Source organism: Opisthorchis viverrini (genome assembly GCF_000715545.1).
Source record: "Opisthorchis viverrini unplaced genomic scaffold opera_v5_44, whole genome shotgun sequence".
NCBI lineage: Eukaryota > Metazoa > Platyhelminthes > Trematoda > Opisthorchiida > Opisthorchiidae > Opisthorchis > Opisthorchis viverrini.
In genome coordinates this window covers 717,144-735,103 of record NW_008751700.1, presented here as the reverse complement: position 1 = coordinate 735,103, position 17,960 = coordinate 717,144, and the positions used below count along the sequence as shown (strand labels likewise).

The following is a 17,960-nucleotide window of genomic DNA, read 5'->3' as shown; positions in this document are numbered from 1 at the left end:
CCCCAAGTTTCCATCAACATTCTGTTCTGCTTGAAACCAAATTGCACGAAATTAGCGAAATACACTCATTTGCAAACAAATTCGTTTGTAATGTATCCAGACAACGGAATGTGCTGACCAGGCCGCCCCATGCTTCAGTCGAGACCTGGTGCAGCCCATTCGGTTGCGTGGAAACCTTACAAATGAAGGACTCTGCTGGTCTCCAGATGAGCCTCTCGGAAAAACTAAATTTATTTGCAAATGTGTGTATTTCGCTAACTGGTAGAGGATTTAAAAACGAAATTTCCCAAAATGTCTTCAAGACGGAGACAGCCCCGAGAAGGACCTGTGAATTCCAAAGCTAAGTGAACGTGCTAATGATTACTGGGCGATTCGTATATCTATGTGCATATCATCGATAGCGGTTGGAACAGTCATATCCGGAAGCTCAACTGTCTTAAATTAGATTATGTGAATAGTTAATTAATGGGGAAATTACGTTCATTCTCGCTTGAGCAACCCTCCTCCTGTCCTTGTGTACTTGTTCTGGTGAGTCCCTAATACAGGGACGAAACACTGTACTGGAATTTCGCTCTTCTTGAAACTCATCATCATCTTCCTCAAGTGTTCATCAGCCTGTTTAAAAATGATGATTCAGGTGCTTCTAGTGTGTGCTGGTGAAGTAGTCGTACCACGCGCGCCTCGCGTGCAATCAGTATTCGGAGCTCAAACCCCGATATGACCCGGGATACGTACCGCTGATGAGCTGTAATAAGAGCAAAACTCGAGTACAGTGCTTCACTCATTTGTTATGTACTGATCAGAATAACTGGCTCGGGACAGGAAGAGTGCTGTTCAAACGAGTGATGTGAGCGTCAATTTTAGGAATCTCGCAACCACCTGCCACTAAGTCTCAGAGAATCACTGGCGTCGGGTCCAATGGAGCTGGTAACTTCGTTTTCGATACGGCAGCTCGAGTGGCTGAAGCGGGTTTGCGTGGGTTGGTTTCTCACACGTACCCCGGCTTGTAAGCTAGGTGAATGTTATCGTGAACGACCAATAAGAACTATGGTAGTTGCGGCGAAGGCGTACGGAGCTTTTAGATAGACAAACACATGTCCTTCGTGTCCCAGGCCAGCAGAATGAGCGTGTCGTGGACATGTCCCAGCGGTCCACTGGACAGCCTACCGGTCGACGTTCAGACGTGGATTCTGACGCGGCACGATTAGTTGGTCTGGTTTTGTGCGCCCGAGTGATGGCACCGGGAACAGAGACCGCTGGTTTGCCCCCTTACGATGCGTCTAAAGCGGAGCCCATCTACCCAACTCAGATGCAACCCGTTTTCCCAAGTCCGGCACAACCACTCTACCAAGCCCCTTTGGCAGCACCTACAGTGAACGTTGTTGTGGAACAGCCAAAGCCGGTGGTTCCGGAGGCATACCGAGATTGGAAGGACGGTCTGTGTGATTGCGGCAATAACTGTGGGAATTGTGAGTCATTGCCCTGACGATTATTTCTGATGTGTCCCATAGCCTGCGTTGCATACATGTCAACGTGATGACGAAATAACGGCTTAACCCCACCAAAAAGCATTTGTGGTTCTGTGCTCAACTTTTTCCCAACATAGTTGTTTCTGGCATAGTCCCATAGGTTTATTGGATCAGACCATTCGTTCCCGTAGTCCGATCACCAGTCGTCACGTTCGGGAAGTCCTCATGGGTTATAAACACCAGTTTATTTCACAGTATCGTGACATCGGGGTGTAGTTTTGAATGATTGTTTTACCTGGATGTATTCTCGCAACTCGATGGCGCTCTGAACCACTCTGCTTGTGCGCTATTTTGCCACAATATGAGTCGATGCATTGCGCTTATCAGTCGTAGAACAAATATCATCACGGTGGCCATTTCCACACAAACTTAGGTGGGGAAGTCTGAAAAAACAATGGATCGCTACCAGACTGCGCTGCATGACACGCATAGTTGTAAATAAAATGTTTAGACGGATGCTGTTAAGTCTCAAATTATTCACTCTAATAAAACACTGCGCATTTCAACGGTGGGTCCTTACGATATTCACCACCAGTACTGATGGTGAAACTAGACTCATGTGCCCGTAAGTTGTCCCCTGCTGTGCAATTCCTTTTTCCTTCCGAACTATGGACTATGGCTATCTGAACCTGAAACAACAGACGGCAAGATTCCTTTCGCACACCATCATTTCTCGGGAGTCGGTCGCTTTACCTAACGATGTTATGAACCTGCTGTTTGTACGTATCACTTTGATTTCAATCACAGTACCCATGTTCCATTTGAGTTGCGTGGACAAACGGGTGCTCGTAGAATAACCGGGGTGTTACGAATACAACGAGAGCGTTTATAAATGCTGACAGGGTTCCAGTGACAAAAGTGTTCGGTCACGTGTTAGAAAGTCTTACAGCTCGTTTGAAAACATAGAATCCCGTGGTAAACCCAGGTACTGCGCTAAGCTGTAGCTTGTTTAGTGTCTAAATTGCGTGGTACACAATTATTCGAAGCGATACGCTAAAGCAATATCTCGTTCTGGTCGGCCAGAATGATACAGAGGAGGTACGGGTTTAAACGTTGCAAAGTTCGCAAACCAAGCACTGTCGACATAGAATGTCGGAAGACACTCTGCACATGGTTATTGAGCAATGTGAATGTTTGGAAAGTAATACTTACCGAAGAGTCTATGTTTGCCTCAACAGAAGAATACCAATTCTAGGTGTTTCGGAACCCTGCTGTTACAATGCTTTGGGCCATGGGTGTTCAAAACCGACGAGCAGTACCCCATTTCCTAGCAACTGTTACTAAATCTGTGGAAGCCGATTTTACGCTGACGTTTTGTAGATTTTTGAGAATGGTGCTTGCTCTTTCCGTCGACACTCCTAAGCACGGCCTTTATGATCCGATCTCATAACTGCGCAGACCAGTTACTTGTGTCAGTTTGTCTGTCCCTTTGAACTACTTCCACCCATATAGTGCGGCCGAATTCGTTTTCGATTGGCAATAAGGGCTGTCTGTCGGTGATGTAGTGCCTGAATTTTGCGTATACAAGGGTCCATCTAAAAGGGTATCTTTGATTGGAGAACGTTCGAAACCTACGCATAATTTTGTGGCCCGAGTTTTCTGGCATGATAAAGAAGGGAAACCCTGAGCAGGTGACCACAAAGAAGAGCACAGTCTTCTCACGAAAACCCACAATTAAACTTGAAACAGTTTCCGAGCAATCAATATGCTCCTCTAATTCACATTTTAGTCCCGTCTTCTGTGGCTGGTAAAACCAATGACTTGTCCAGGCTCCTGTTTTTTGCCACACAAAGACTAACTGTGCAGACAAGTTAGGCTTATGATTAATCCGGCAAGCAATCAGGCCGGGCGAAGGCACGTTGCATGTTGCCTACATTAACGACTCTTCAAAACAAACAACTGGTGAGTAAATTTTGCAATTATTTTTAGAACGATTTAGGATCTTGTTCACTCCTCCTCATTTAATTATCCCTCTATTCTGAATACACAGAAGGAAAATCTCTTGTGTTATAGTGAGGTAAGCATCGGCCTGAGACTATTACGAACTGATAAAGGTTAAATCGTTCACATTCACGTCAACCACGTTCGAGCAGCTCTCCAATCATGCCACATTTATTGCGGGGCAGAAATGGACTCGATTTTCTGTCTCGGTAGAAGCTCATCAGTAAATCAGTCAACGTCTTTCGCCGTACTGGCGTTTGAAACCCGGAAGTCTGAATTGTAATACGACCGTGTTACTTACACTACACCTGGAGGCACACCGGAGGCATCTGAATAATCTAGTTTGAGCAGGTGAACGTCGTCATGCTTGGACGATTTGATTACTTCGCCCAACGACTCGAGCCGTCGATTGATCCGCCCATCAGGACTTCCCATTCGGGCAGCGTCACGGAGCCTGAGGTCTCCTGGGTAGTGGTCACCAGTTGTGTGTGGTCGCGGTCGACGCATGTGCTTGTGTATCCTCATCAAGTGAGGAAGCCTAAAATTAGATGCGATTGCTTTGCTGGATGAGCTTGAGCGATAGAAATTTGAACCCAATGATCTGTCGGATACTTGAGAGCATTTTCAAATTCTTTATGGGTTGAAAACAGGTTATTGGAATATGCTCTTTGTTGGAGGCATTCAGACTGCTGGTGAATGACAAAACTTTTCACAGCATGTCGCTATGTAATGTTAGTGATGCCTTTCAACTGCTGGTGGAGGGTTAGTGAGGTTCGTCGGACTAGGCTAATCACTTCGATTCACTTTTTGTAGAATGACGATTGTGGTGTGCAAATATTCCTCAGACTGACCCCAAGAGGTCAGTTTTCTCTGCCTTGAACACGTCTGCTTTTCGACTGTGCGAAAACATGTTGGATTGAATGTCCCGGATCGGTTGTTTATCAGGTGGCTGTTGATCTGTCTGCCGAGCTTGGCAACTGGCTTGCAAACGTTTCGTCACCATACGAGGAGACATTATCAGTGCGTAGTACTTGTTCCTTGCCTGAGTGCATTTATATATAGCATTCGGAGGCTATCTGTTATCTTCTGACGTGATTGGCTACTTGAAGTGTAACGAATTTAGTGAATCTATTGGTCCGTTTGTGATTTTTGTTAGATTTTTGTTTTGGACAACACGTCTATTTTGAGCGCTCCGTTTTGGAAACCACAGGCAGAATGCTATGGAATGCCTGCCCCGACGATTCTCCAAAAGGCGAGTTGGAAGTAGTAGAGGGAATATTCATCCGAAATCGATATCCACTGTTCGAGGAGAAAACTGTACATCCAGTACAAAACGGACGGTAAATAGAATCATTTCGGAAGAAACTCGTCCGTATATATTTTCCTCTCAACTGTGACCTTACGCGTGGATTAAGGTGCCAGATACCCTGAACAATCTCAAAACGACTTACACATTAACAGATTTACGTGCGATCTCCCGAGCGTGAAACTGAGGATCAATTTGCCGCAGCCCGTATACAGATTTTGTTCGTACTCATTTGATTGCCTATGCAAGACATATATTGTTCTTACAACGAGGCGACTGTCTGATAGAATCTGTGAACACTGTTTAGCTCGGTTAGCAAAAGGAACTAGAATACCCAATTCCATTTCAACTGCTGCGCATTCGTTCCTACCGAAGCCTTTCAGGTAGTGTTCCGAATCCCGAAAAGTCACTCGAATTCTCCGCGAACTCGACTGCTTCACGTTGCCGAGACGAAGTTCATCGAATTGTTTAAATGTGACCTTTGTTCGCACGTCCATTGAGCTTAATCGGCTGAAAACAATTACAAACCATAGGTTTGGGTGACCTTTGCTCCCATCCTCACTACGCGGATTTCAAGCGAGTCGTTTTGTAGTGTGAAGGTGAAGCGATTATCTTTCCGGTACTTGAACGTGAACCCTATATAGCCTGTTCTTAGAAAAATGGCGCGTAGCGTACTTTGGATATTTTGCAACGTTCAGCAGCTATGCTTAACCTGGCCATGTTGATCAGATAGAAATAGTTCATGTATTATTTTCTGGTGTTAACATTCGTTCCACCAAATGTTTGACCTCCAGCTGCTTTGCGCTTGATCGTCAGCTGCCTTTTGAGTTTATCGTCATGCATGTAAGAAAAGAGTCTTTCGGTTTGAGGAAGCGTACTTTAGACCACTTGGGCATTATTGCTAATCTCACGTCTTCATCAAATTTAGCAACGCTTTGCAAACGCAAGGTGTAGTACATCACTGTTGGATCTCTTTTGAACCAACAACCATTTTACCTCTCTGCTATTCTGTCGTTCATGTTACGTTTTCAAATCCGATATATCGCAAGGGACTCAACTTCAGTCTCACCTACAACAAACCACTAACCGACTCTCGGCTCTTTCAGGCCACGTGGTATAGCGGTTTTCTTCCGTTCGTTCCTATCTCCAAAGCCTGACGGATCAGCCGCTTAACGTGCTGTGACGGTTATTGTGCCTCAGTGAACGAATCAGCTACACTGAGCGGTGTCCATGCGACAATCGCAGAGTTTCTCATACCAGGTTGGTCAGTGGTTAAAGGTCTGACCAACCTGTTCCTCCAGGTTCGGACATTGAATGACTTGTTCTTCAAAAAATGTGATGCACTGCTACTTTCCACCAAACACCACTGCTTTGCGGTCAGGTTTTCGACTTCAAAGGCTATGGTTGAAAATATGTGTCGTTCCCCCGTCCAGGTTTGGGTGCCCTGGTGCTATCCAATCTGGTGGACAAACGTGGCTCTACATATGAATGTGTCATTTCATGTCCTTCATCCACCTCGTAGGCTGGATGCTGCAAGCAACACGTCCGGCCTCTTCCTGTCTGGACCTTATGTTGCATAGTTTGAGAGGGATGCGAAACCGTGCGAGTGTTGAGCTCGCAGCATCAGGCTAATTTGAGACCGCACCATCGCTGTTAGTTGTGCCAAAGGCACAGACAATTTTGTTTGACTTTCTGGCACTGCTGCCGGCCGAGCGCACAGGTTAGCTTGGTCTTCCTAACATAAAATTTATGTCTGTCAGAATACACGGTTGGCGGACATAGCCTCAGTCGTTATTTTTGCTTTTTCCACCGATCCTCATCCAGTGCTACACTGTGTGTAGCGGCACCCAGCTCCATTTTAGACAACGCACCTATCCGATCTCAGGGTCAAGTAATCAAACTGTGGAAACCAGATTACTTATGGTTGTAGGTACCCGCACTGACGCTTTGGCTGGCTGATAGTATGCTGGACCACTGTGCCTACGAGCCCAAGGCGGGTGTCCACGGCTTGGAACGTGAAACTCAATTATTCCGCTGTCAGAAGAGAGCGGAACAGATAGATGCACCATCGCACCATAGAAGCTGTTATAATTGTAGGAGTACCGCTATTTTAATCCAGAGGGTTCTGTGTTGTGATATGAACGTACTGGGCGCCACACGGACGGAACAACACCGACAATTGAGTTTCAAATGTATGAAATGGTGCAGATGGTGTGAGCAACGTGCAAAATGTTCGTGCCTGATGTACGGACATGGTCAATGGACCACATACGATATGCTGTAGAAAGACGGCTCAGTACACGTCTTTCGAATAGGCGTTTCTTGACTTTTCAGAAGGGCTTGGTAAATAGTCGGTGGTTTTTACCAAGCTCTTCTGAAACGATGACTTCTCATTCGGTTCCAAACCTTTTCCAACCGTTTCTTGCCTTGAGAGATTACACATCCTAAAATTACGGATGCTTTATAGCCAGAGAAATGCATATGAAACATGAAAATGAATTAGCTACTATTGATGGTGTTCGAAGACATCACATCAGACTGCAGAAAGTTGCAACAGTCTAGCCACTGATGCCGTTGGAACCACAATATCCACTGGTGACTGTCCTTCCAAATAAATCTTACCAATGTACGATTACGTTGTCCACAAACATCACTCCTCTAGAACGACTTAATTTGTCTTAGGTGATGGTCCTCGTGGGATAGACGGTCGTACAAGCCTACCTGGAATTTTGAGAACATGCAACTTAAGCTCCGATGTCCAAACAGTAACGTCATGGTTCTCCTTTATTGTATAGTATCATAACCACTAGCCTATAAGGTGCACCGTCATTGTTGAAAAACTAGGTGAAGGAGCCTCCCCCCTCGCTACCTGAATTTGCACCAATTGTGAGTGATCACATTCTAAGCACCATGTTTTCAAATATCAGACTAGGAATTAGGGCACAGAATGCAACAACCGCGTTTACATTATGCGCGTTCTCCAATGTGTGACCACCGATGGTCAGACGGATGAACTGTGATTAGCTTTGGAGGTACGCGGATTTGAGTATGGACCCGTTAATTTTAGCACGTACTTGTCGGGCCTGTCCGTTCTGTCCACATAAACGACCAGACACTCGGAGTCGGTGGATGGATGTGAGGGTGGACCTGGATTGCGACTGGAAGATCCCCTCCCAGTTGAAAGGACTAGGGACTATGTGGAAGTTTTGAGACAGGAACTGTGATTCAAACCACAGCGGCTGATAGCCGAGGCAGTGGAAATTATCAAGCATCAAAACGTGAAGAGAATGGAGGGTTTGGAACTGGTGAGCGTATGGAAAGCGGTCCTAGACAAACCGAGTTGACACGTGAATATGTGTGTACGTAAAATGATCAGCAAAAAGCAGGGGGTGGAAATCCCAACCAAAGTTCAGAGAATCTTTCTTCCGTACACAACTATCGTAGCGCTAGCTCATCCACACAGGCGAACGAAAGTTCAAACGACGCTCAAGAAGGATGTTCACATGAACCGAACGGTAAGAACTAGACCCAAGTCCATGTAAGTTTCCTCTTTGGATTAACACTTGGTGATGCACCCTAACAAACAAAAATACCTTGGCTCACACCTATGAACGCGAATTAATCAGCAGTTGCTACGTTCATTGACTTCAGCACCGACCGATATATGGGTAGGATTGTACTGGTCATTCATATTGTTTCCAAACCTATTCGTCTGCAGTGCTTCGCGGAGCGCAATGACTGTCACCCCAGTTTGGACTGAGACACTACTGTGATATATCGGTTAAGAACATTGACGAAAGCCGCCAGCCTACGTCCTGGTTATGGGTTCTCAGGCTGATGCTTGGACATGATGTTTATTTACCCAATCCTGATACGCACTGGCTTGATTTGTTGCTATGGTTAGAATTCTCACATACTGGTTGTTTTTATATTGGAATTTCAGTTTGTCATCGCTCCACGTTGTGTTCACTGTTGCTGACAGCGCTATCTGCACTGAGATTATGCTAACCTAGGTTTATTGCTGAGATCGTGAACAGACATATCCAGCTTTTCCTGAACTGATCAATGAGGAGTGACCTATTCATTTCGCATACGGCGCGGCGACAAACTTGTTGCTAGTCGGTTTTCCAAGAAGTTGAAGCAAATAAGTATCTCGATGTTCAGCATTTGCTCTGTACGAAGATTTCAGTCCATAATAGCAGTCCATAGTGGTTCATTTTCAAAGGACAAACCAAACAATAAGACTACAGGGGATGGTATGCTGATGCGGCTTTTGTAGATTTTGTGCGAACCAGGTAGTGAAACGGTAATTCCTCGATGCCTGGCATGATAAACATTTTCGCTGGAAAATGAACAAGCGTTCAAATTGATACTGGCAGTTTAGTTGGTAGAAGTAAAAAGATCCGCGATCTAGGCGTACACCGACCTTGACTCGGCAGGTTTCCATGCCACTGTTTCAGCCACTGCTTTAACAGTATGTTTATTTAGGCATGTGAGATCTCATCCTCTATGACAATGCTAAGCGCTTTGGGTCGTATGGTGCCTCTTCTTTCAGAGAGAACACATATTGTACTGGTCACAATAGTGTTCGACCCTTTTGTCCAGGAACACAAATGTGAAACGCATTTAGTCTTCGGTGACTGTATCAGATTTGCGCAACCATTAGATTACCACTCAAAATTACCAGCTCTGTTTGGTCCGTTCCAAACTCTTTGCCACAGCACATTGAATACCGAAATGTTACACATTTGACTGCCCCTGCGATACAGCGATTCCGACTGAATATGCGCATTTGGATACCACATCTGGACTGGACTGTCTTCCGTTCACACCACCCATGGGAGGTAATTCTGAGTCTTTGATGTTGCGACTTTTACTTGTCTGAACCGCCAGTTTTCTAATACCGGGATACCACCGGGCCAGTTTGACAGTTGACAACTGTTCAATCAGAGACCTAGGCACCTGAATTCTATTGAACATGAGCTAGAACCATTAATCAAAACCTGAGGAGAGAATACGTTTCATTACGATTCTTCCGGTGATAGAACGAAGTAAGAACACAAGCAAACGGGAATCAGATAGCAGCCAAGATGCCTGCCTACTTAGTTTTTTTCCGAATGGCCCGAGTTTACAACTTGCCGGAATCGTGAGTGATCTGCCCGACCTGATGATTACCAGGGGGGAACCCCTCTTAACCAGTTCGCCTTGTCGGTATCGGCTCCCATTTAAATTCTACGAAAGTTACACTGGTAGAACTATGTCATCTCAGAAGGAACATGTTCCAAACCCTAACCTAACTCTCGCTATTGGCTGAATGTTTCCAGCGTTATCATTTGGCCAACATTTGTTGACACGTCACCCTGGTTTATCACCAGCCTATTTCACCTGATGTATGTTGAGGTTTTCGGGGGCAATTGTCAGTGATATGACAAAACCTGGTCTGCGCTTTCAGAAACAGCCGTTTGTAACCATTAGGTTGTCCTGGACATAGTGAACGGAAGTTCACCGTCTTGCCATTTGTCTTTTTCTGGGCTCCGTCATCTAATGCCTATCAGTTCAGCCAGAGTTATACTCTTCAGAGACGTTTTATGGTAGTGAGGAGCCCATGCGTAATACCTCCATGAATTAATATCTAACATACCAATATCCATCTTCTGTTTTTTTGGATCCCACCATGTCTGTTTAAAGTCTTTCTAAAAAATGACACAAGAGTGTCAAAAGTATAGCTATAATACTCATAACATTGCTAGAAATTCTTCGACAGCTTAGAAACATCATAAACTAGAGATTCATCTGGGTTCTAGGTGAGTCTCTCACAAAATCAAATTTGTTTACAAATGAGTCTACTTCGTTAGTGTAAAAAATAGTTGCCCCTCTCCTGCAGAACTGGTAAGGCTTGAGTATGTTACACTGATGAGATTTCCTTTTCCCTGGTCGCATCAAAACATGCGTCCTTCTATCGGTTCAGACGATGATGTCAAATTTAGCCTCAGTTCTTCTTAGCCAGCCAGGATGGATAAGATGGGCTATCAAAACTGCCGTAGTTCTGATTCCATCTCATTGGTGATACGTTTCACCTCTGTATCCAGTGGTCATCAGTGCCGAGTGGAACCTAAGGTTACCGTGTCTATTTGCCTAATGGACCATTAGGGTTGTGAAGGTATTTCTCTTCCGGCCATACCAATCACCGCTGGACTGCTTGCGTGGTCAGAACTCCTTGTACCCCTGTTCGTGAGGTATGTAACTGTCACTTCTGTTTTTTCCCGAAGTGTACCGTACCGGTCTATTTGGAAACAAGCTAGATTAATTTGATCGTTCAGTATAAAAGTACTTTCCTTTCAGTTATGCTTGTACTATAAACAATCGAACCTTATTTCGCCCCCTACTTCGGAAATGGATTTCGTTGGTCTGGGATAGGGTGATATTTGACCTTCGAACCGCCTGTCGGTAGAGATCATTTAAATCACGTGATACGTGCTTTAAAAAGGTCCTGTAGTTTATTTCGCGCAAAAACACAAATGACTGAACAGTTAAACGCAAGATCCGGAAGTAACTACCCATTTCACACGGGGCGCAATATATCCCATCAAGACTGCCTTCAGACAAGGATAGCTTTTTGTCCTCAAGCGGATCACTATCAACATTGCATGTTGAGATAAGCAAAGTTACCACAAAAACTCACTACGGCTTATTGCGATTTTCCAAACTCCACTGAAGAAAATCACCTTGATCAACAACACCTTTGATCATGCACGAGTGTGTATTTAGGTGCAGCTTCTTTCATAACAAAAGTGTTTTAGGACTATATTTAATACTTCTTCTATGTCTTCTCTTCAGGCATTCTTACTGCTCTTTTCTACCCGTGCATGGTGTGCCACATGTATAAGCTCTACGGAGAGTGTTGCTGCACACCACTTGTCGTGCCTATGGCGGACATGGTACTGAGTGTAAAACACCGAAGTCGGCATCGCATTGTCGTAAGTTTATCTTCTATGTGTTGGTTGTTATGCTTGATGCTGCCTTTTTATGGCTAGGATATGCAAATCGATGACCTGTAGGTTGCGCACACTTTCTTCTCCGATCAACTGTCTATTAGTGTTATGTTGCTCTCGGTCTCGTTTCTATACGCGAATGGCGAACAGGCCGTCTGAAAATTGATGCCCATCCTTCTAAACAGTACCTGTTTCAGCGGGCTGTTCGTTGAGTGAGCCGTGAACTGTGTTCGAATGCGGTCGAACTTATGACTGCTGATCGGTATCCTTTATGAATTTCCATGGGAATTTCCATACGGAAGCCCACGGCTGGTATCGAAACAAATCAACAAAAGCGCCTCCTTCTAGCTGATACTACTCGGTAGGGAAGGTTTCAGTTCCGGTCGTCATCAATTCCACATCTCTGGCCGTCTACAATTTTGTTGTGGTATGTCACCTGAACGTATCCATACCCGATAACCGGTCTAACGCTAATCTTGCAGGGCACAGGCAGCCTGACTTCTCCAACTGGCAGTTACTGTTATCGCTTCAGATCTCTTGTATCCAACTCGTTAGCATAGACATGATACTTATCACTGGATGTTAGCTTTTAATTTGTCCCGCTCAACCATTTAACGCAAAACACTAAGGTCGCATGCGGTAACTTTGAACTCAGTCACCACCCCCAAGAGAGCGGAACGAACTGACAATCAACATTTCGAGGAACTCATATGAGTAAAACAGTCAAAGCCAGATATTTTTTCAAACGTTATTGGTTAGGGATCCATGGGGTACGGCCTAACTGTGGTTTAAGGTTCTGCCTAAATAGTGGCACAAGAACCCAGCCTTTGGGATCTATTCGATGAAATGGTTATGGATAACGATGTGACCGCCAACCATCTGGAATCATCTTAGCTACTACCCTAAGAACGCACTATGCTGCGTTCAGCTATGCCTTCCTGCCAGTACGAATGTCTCTGTAACTTCTGGACTACTGATACATCAAGTGGGAGATGGACAATTTGGAGTAAAGTCAGTGGTACTCCCATAGAACAATTCTCTAGTTGTTTGAACTGGGCACAGTCGTGAAGCATGGTAGACCCGTCTTAGGGCCTAATTTATGCCTGTCTGGTGTCATGGAACTCCACCTCACAACTGAGCCACTGGAATTTATAGACTGGCTTCTTTTGAGTTTATTTAGGAAATCGTTGGAATGTTCATCATTAGGGATAGTAAAAGGTCAACGTAAACGCGTGTACATCATTCACCATCCACCATCCTATCAGTTTCTGAGATAGCTAGCTTAGTAGTGCGCCGAATAGGGTATGCAGTTCAACGTCGCTGATTTGTCTGTGGATGCAAACATCACTAACTAATGGAAAACACGAGACCACTACAATCACAGTGGATTTGTTTTGTGTACCTCCTCACATCTGCAGTGATCGTAAACACGTTCAAGGTGCAATGCGTAGAACAAAGTAACAGATCTTCAGGCCAGATTTAGTTCCAATGCCTTGGTGCCGGATGACTTTTTTCCTCCCGTTCTGCACCGACTGATGTTTGTTGCCCCGACTTGTGCTCCGTAACGCGAATCGCACATTTGCACTCCGGTCGAACGGCGACAATGACCTTGAAGTGCAAACGACTGCGGGCGACTAAGCTAACGCTGCGATTTAACCCGTAAGGCCAAATCATGTGCGCGCGGAATCGTGTCTACTTAAACGCCATGCACGAGTCACCCATCAGTGAGATAACGAAATAATTTGTGGGGTCAGTGCAAAGCAGTCACGAGACTAGTCACTTTTGAATGTAATCTCTCTCTCTCTCTCTCTGAGTGAAAAAGAGGGTTAGGCGTTGAACAATCGTCCTCCTGTCCTTGTGCAGTCATCCTGGTGAGTCCACACCAAAGGAGGGAAGCACTGAACTCGAGTTCCACTCTCACTAAAGCTCATTAGCAGTGTATTTCCAACATGCTTACCTCGCATGTCAGATGTGCGGAGTTCAAACCCCGGTACGGTCATTGGATATGCACTACTGATGAGCTCTAATAAGAGCGAAACTCGAGTCTAGTTTTTCCCCCTTTAGTGTGGACTCACCAGGATGACTGCACAAGGACAGGAGTACGGTTGTTCAGACGTGAGTCATGTGAGTGTGTTCTAAAAAAAGGTTTGCTCTGGGCCTAACGGAACTAAATCAGGAATCACAAAGCATTCCGGTTGTTGTTTTTTCTCGGTGTGTATTTTCTCTTATCGGCAAATGCTTCGCTCGGATAAGCCCGCATATCCCAGTCTTTTATTTCTGTTATTATTCACCCGATTCAAGATGACAGGCAAATAGTGAACTTGGGTTCTGAGTCTCAAAAAAAAACGGTGAACATCACGGCTAAAATCAGATATCGGTGTGCTTACATGTCTGTGCACGTTTTAATGCACGTTTTGATTCATCCATGACCTTGTGAACTGCGTTCGATAACGCTGACTTAGTGTACATAGTGTGCCAATCGAATGGATAGGGACGGGCAAAACATGATCAAATTTTTCAGTGATTGTCGCCGGCTGCCTTGGCGGTCTCGCTAATCGCCACTTTCGACAGTCTTTCAGCAGTCGAAACCGCAGAACCCTTGGAGTCAAAAGAAACGCACGGAGGTCTCATACATGTGCTCAGTGGGGCGAAAATATCTATGAAGTGATGCGCGTTTTCAAATAGAGGCATAGCCAACACCAACCGATAGCGTGACCGATAATTATAAGGTTGATTCGCAAACTTAGTTGAGTGGAAAACAAAAGTGCGAACCCATCAGCAAGACACAGTACGTCGACAGAAGATGGGGAGTCATATAGTATCCCGGGTTGCGTCAAGAGAAGTCTGAAGAAAAGTACAAGGTGGTTGTCGCCAGTCTGGTTTCGTACTTGACTGCGTATTGCTCCCTAAAACAACATAAAATACTTTGTGGTAAAATTATGCACTCACATGAACTTTGAATCGGTGATCCAGTCATTTTAAATTCCGCCAATGATGATTCTGCTCGCAACCTGTTCAGCAAAAAAGTTGGACACCATCTCTAATGGGATGTGTCCAACTTCCCTGTGTACCCCAAAGATAATCTTAGGGGTTCGCGGGATACTGATACAACCCTGATACAAAACTGACTATTCGGGCCTGGATTTCGAATTTGCTGTCTTTGGCACGTTGTTCTCAAAGCGCTTTTGTTGACCGCATAACTGAAAGGCCGTAAAAATATCAAGTCAGATGATAATAGTCACTCTAATCAAAGCCGGTTTGTTTCAAACTGTCGTGCCGACACTACGCAAGCCTTTGTATCGAGCGCTTTAGGTATGTGTGGATGAGAGATGTAAGGCTGGTGGTGTGAGGAGATTTGGGATTTTTGTGGGATTTCGTCCTGTAAGTGAAGCCAATCTATGCTTCTCGGCTTTTCAGCATAGATTGGCTTCACTTACGGGACGAAATCCCACAAAAGATGTAAAGCTGTTAGCACTTGGTTACGTACAGCAACCAGTACGTTGGTGATTCGTCGGTCGGATCCTACTAAAGCACGTGTGTCCGAAATTTGCGCAAGCACACGCAGTCTATGTTGCACTGGGTAGATGAAGCCATTAACTTAGTGGCTCGTTTATTTTGTAGCGTGGCGACTTACCGTGTCTCAAGGATTTTCGAGGTTTGGGTAGCCGTTCTACCGGGTGCCAAGTTTTCCCCCTGAAAGTTGTCTCAACAGCTGGATTTTGGGCGTCGTTGATTTTCAACTCCATTCTTTTGCTGACCGTCCAACAAAGCTGGTGGTTTTGCATGAGACTGCATTCAAATTCGAGAGTGCTTGCCCTTAGAAGGACTTTGCTCTTAGAGATTCTGTCATTCCGTTTGATTCCAAAGATGTTACGTAGATAGTGCAAGTAAACTCAGCCGAGAAACCGAACTTTTTGTCTATATGGCGACTGGGGCCCGGAGCAGAGTGAAGTGAAACAGTTAGGTTACTCCTGACCGCTTCACCATTATTGTTTGTAACACCATTTGTTTGAAGCAGTTGGAAGAATTGGGAACCAAACACAGTGATTCAACGAAGTCTGTCATATTGTCGATGAACGCCCTACCCTGTGACCTCGAACTATGTTATCATAAGTCGCTTCGGTGAATTTTGTGACCAGCTTATTTGTGCATAGACAGTGTGGTTTGGTTAAAGGTCACGAGCATTGAAAAATCTCTAGACTACCCTGAGAGGACGTGCATTCTAGGGGCGATGCAATGTTTGTTCACAGTTCTCCTAGCAACCATATAGGACATAATATCTGCTGATTTTATGGACATAGAAGTAACACTTGTTGATAACTCCAGTATTTTTCTAAGCAAAAGGTTTTGCGAAGCAGATGTTCCGTCTTCAAAAGGAACTTGAGCTTTTTCGCGAGAATGGCTGATGATAAAACTAATAGTGTATGAGTGGATAACTCAGGATTGCAATACCACCAGGGTTGATAGCAGAAGAATTGTAGAAATCCTTGGAAAATATTACCAACGGCACTTGAAACGTCGGATCATGACATCTTATCCGATCGCACTGTTTTCACTTTAAAAGTTCCCATAAGCTGTTGAAAGAAGCCATAATGTATGATGCTACTGACAAGAAGGGTAAATTTTCTGGATAGCTCACCAGCATTGCTAATCCTCTTGAGGCTCACCGGATAGGCCTAGTCCCTGAATCGCCACCAACCGTATTTCCTATGTGATGGAACAGATGTCTTCCCGAGTTTCAGTTCTCTGACTCTTCTTTGTACGCTGTGATCAGCTGGGTTGAAAGTGCCGACCATTCTTCCCGTAATCACAGTTTTTATTCCCTGTCTGAAGAGATAATTGCAATTGATTAACCTCATCATGTTGCAAGTGTCTCCCAGAAATCTGATAAAGCGGTTCACAGGTTTCCACTAACAAAGTTAAATCTGAAGCAAATTTCAGAGACAATACCTCACAGGCTAGTTCTAGCCTGCAAATTCAGATGTCATATTCTGCCTGAGCTGTGATTGTTCACTTAAACCTATCTGACGAAACCAGCCTGAGACAAGGTACATCGGCGCGAAGTGGAATTAGTGTCCACGCAGCGGTCCGCCTCCGCAATTTTGTATCAAACCGAGACCGTACAACCGTCTTAGTAGTCTGAACTCATCCAGTTGCAAATGGCTGAGTTGGAATGAATAGTGGGGACAGATCAGGTTTTAATTCGTCAATCCGGTTCAGCGGGTTCTTTCCAATTCCTGTAGAACCTGGGCTCGAGCCCACAAATGTATGGTCCGTTACTTTTTTTCGTTTATTTCCAGCATTTAGAAACAGATGAGAATTGTTGCTAGAGAGACAACTATACTTCCCTGCTTCAGATGTGTTCTTGAACTAACCTAATTCAACACTTACCACTTTCTACATGAGTCGCTTTACACAGGCCATCCATAACTTGCGGACTTTCTATCTCTTCCTTAAACAGGGTAGTGTTGCCGGAGATTGCTGTACGTTCGTGTGCTGTGGCCCGTGTGCACTCTGTCGCCTGTATCGTGATATGACATTTGTCGAGGCACTCAAGGGATCGCTCCAATAAGCTGTTGCATACACCTTTACAACATGTGTGTCCTTGACCTGATGTCGGCACATTTATCCTCATCCGAATTTGTTATTCCGGAGATTTGACCCCCTATTGTATGATGATTCTTACATAAATATCATCCTATTTATCGGATTATTCATGTAGTACCCGGCAAATCGTGACTATTTGAATCGAACGAATGAGAACAGAATGAGCGCTATTTAGGTTACCTTTTCTGTGCGATTTCCCCATCGCTGCTTATTTCAGGATATTCATGGAAATCAACACTTGCCATGTGTGCAGTTGTTCGGGAAATTTATGGCAAAGTTTCATCTGATATGCATGAACCTCATAAACCTGGCGTTGTTAGCTGATGGGATGCAAAATACCGGTTCAGACATTCAACACCACCGTCATTATCAGCTGCAAAAGCCGCGCACTTGTTGTACATTGGTTACGACTACCGCAGTTTCGTTCACCGATGATTTGGTAAGGTGGGACAGATAACTACTCATTCCAGGTGGTAGCTGATACAAACGCAAAGTTTTGTATGTGTGTTAGCATTGAATGTGTTTCGTCGTTACTATTCGCTCATTCTCTGAAGAGCATAACCAGATTGGGTGCCGAACGATCAA

The 17,960-nt window shown here is 44.8% G+C and overlaps 1 protein-coding gene across 1 annotated transcript; it reads left to right on the top strand.

Moving 5' to 3' along the window:
• Window positions 1-1,133: 1,133 nt before the first annotated feature.
• T265_13180 (hypothetical protein) lies at window positions 1,134-17,635 on the top strand (the record flags this gene model as incomplete). Its single annotated transcript, XM_009167646.1, has 4 exons — window positions 1,134-1,469; window positions 9,546-9,620; window positions 11,614-11,753; window positions 17,230-17,635. The coding sequence occupies 4 exons, from the start codon at window positions 1,139-1,141 to the stop codon at window positions 17,338-17,340; spliced, it is 657 nt and encodes a 218-aa protein (XP_009165910.1).
• Between the last annotated feature and the right edge of the window lie 325 nt (window positions 17,636-17,960).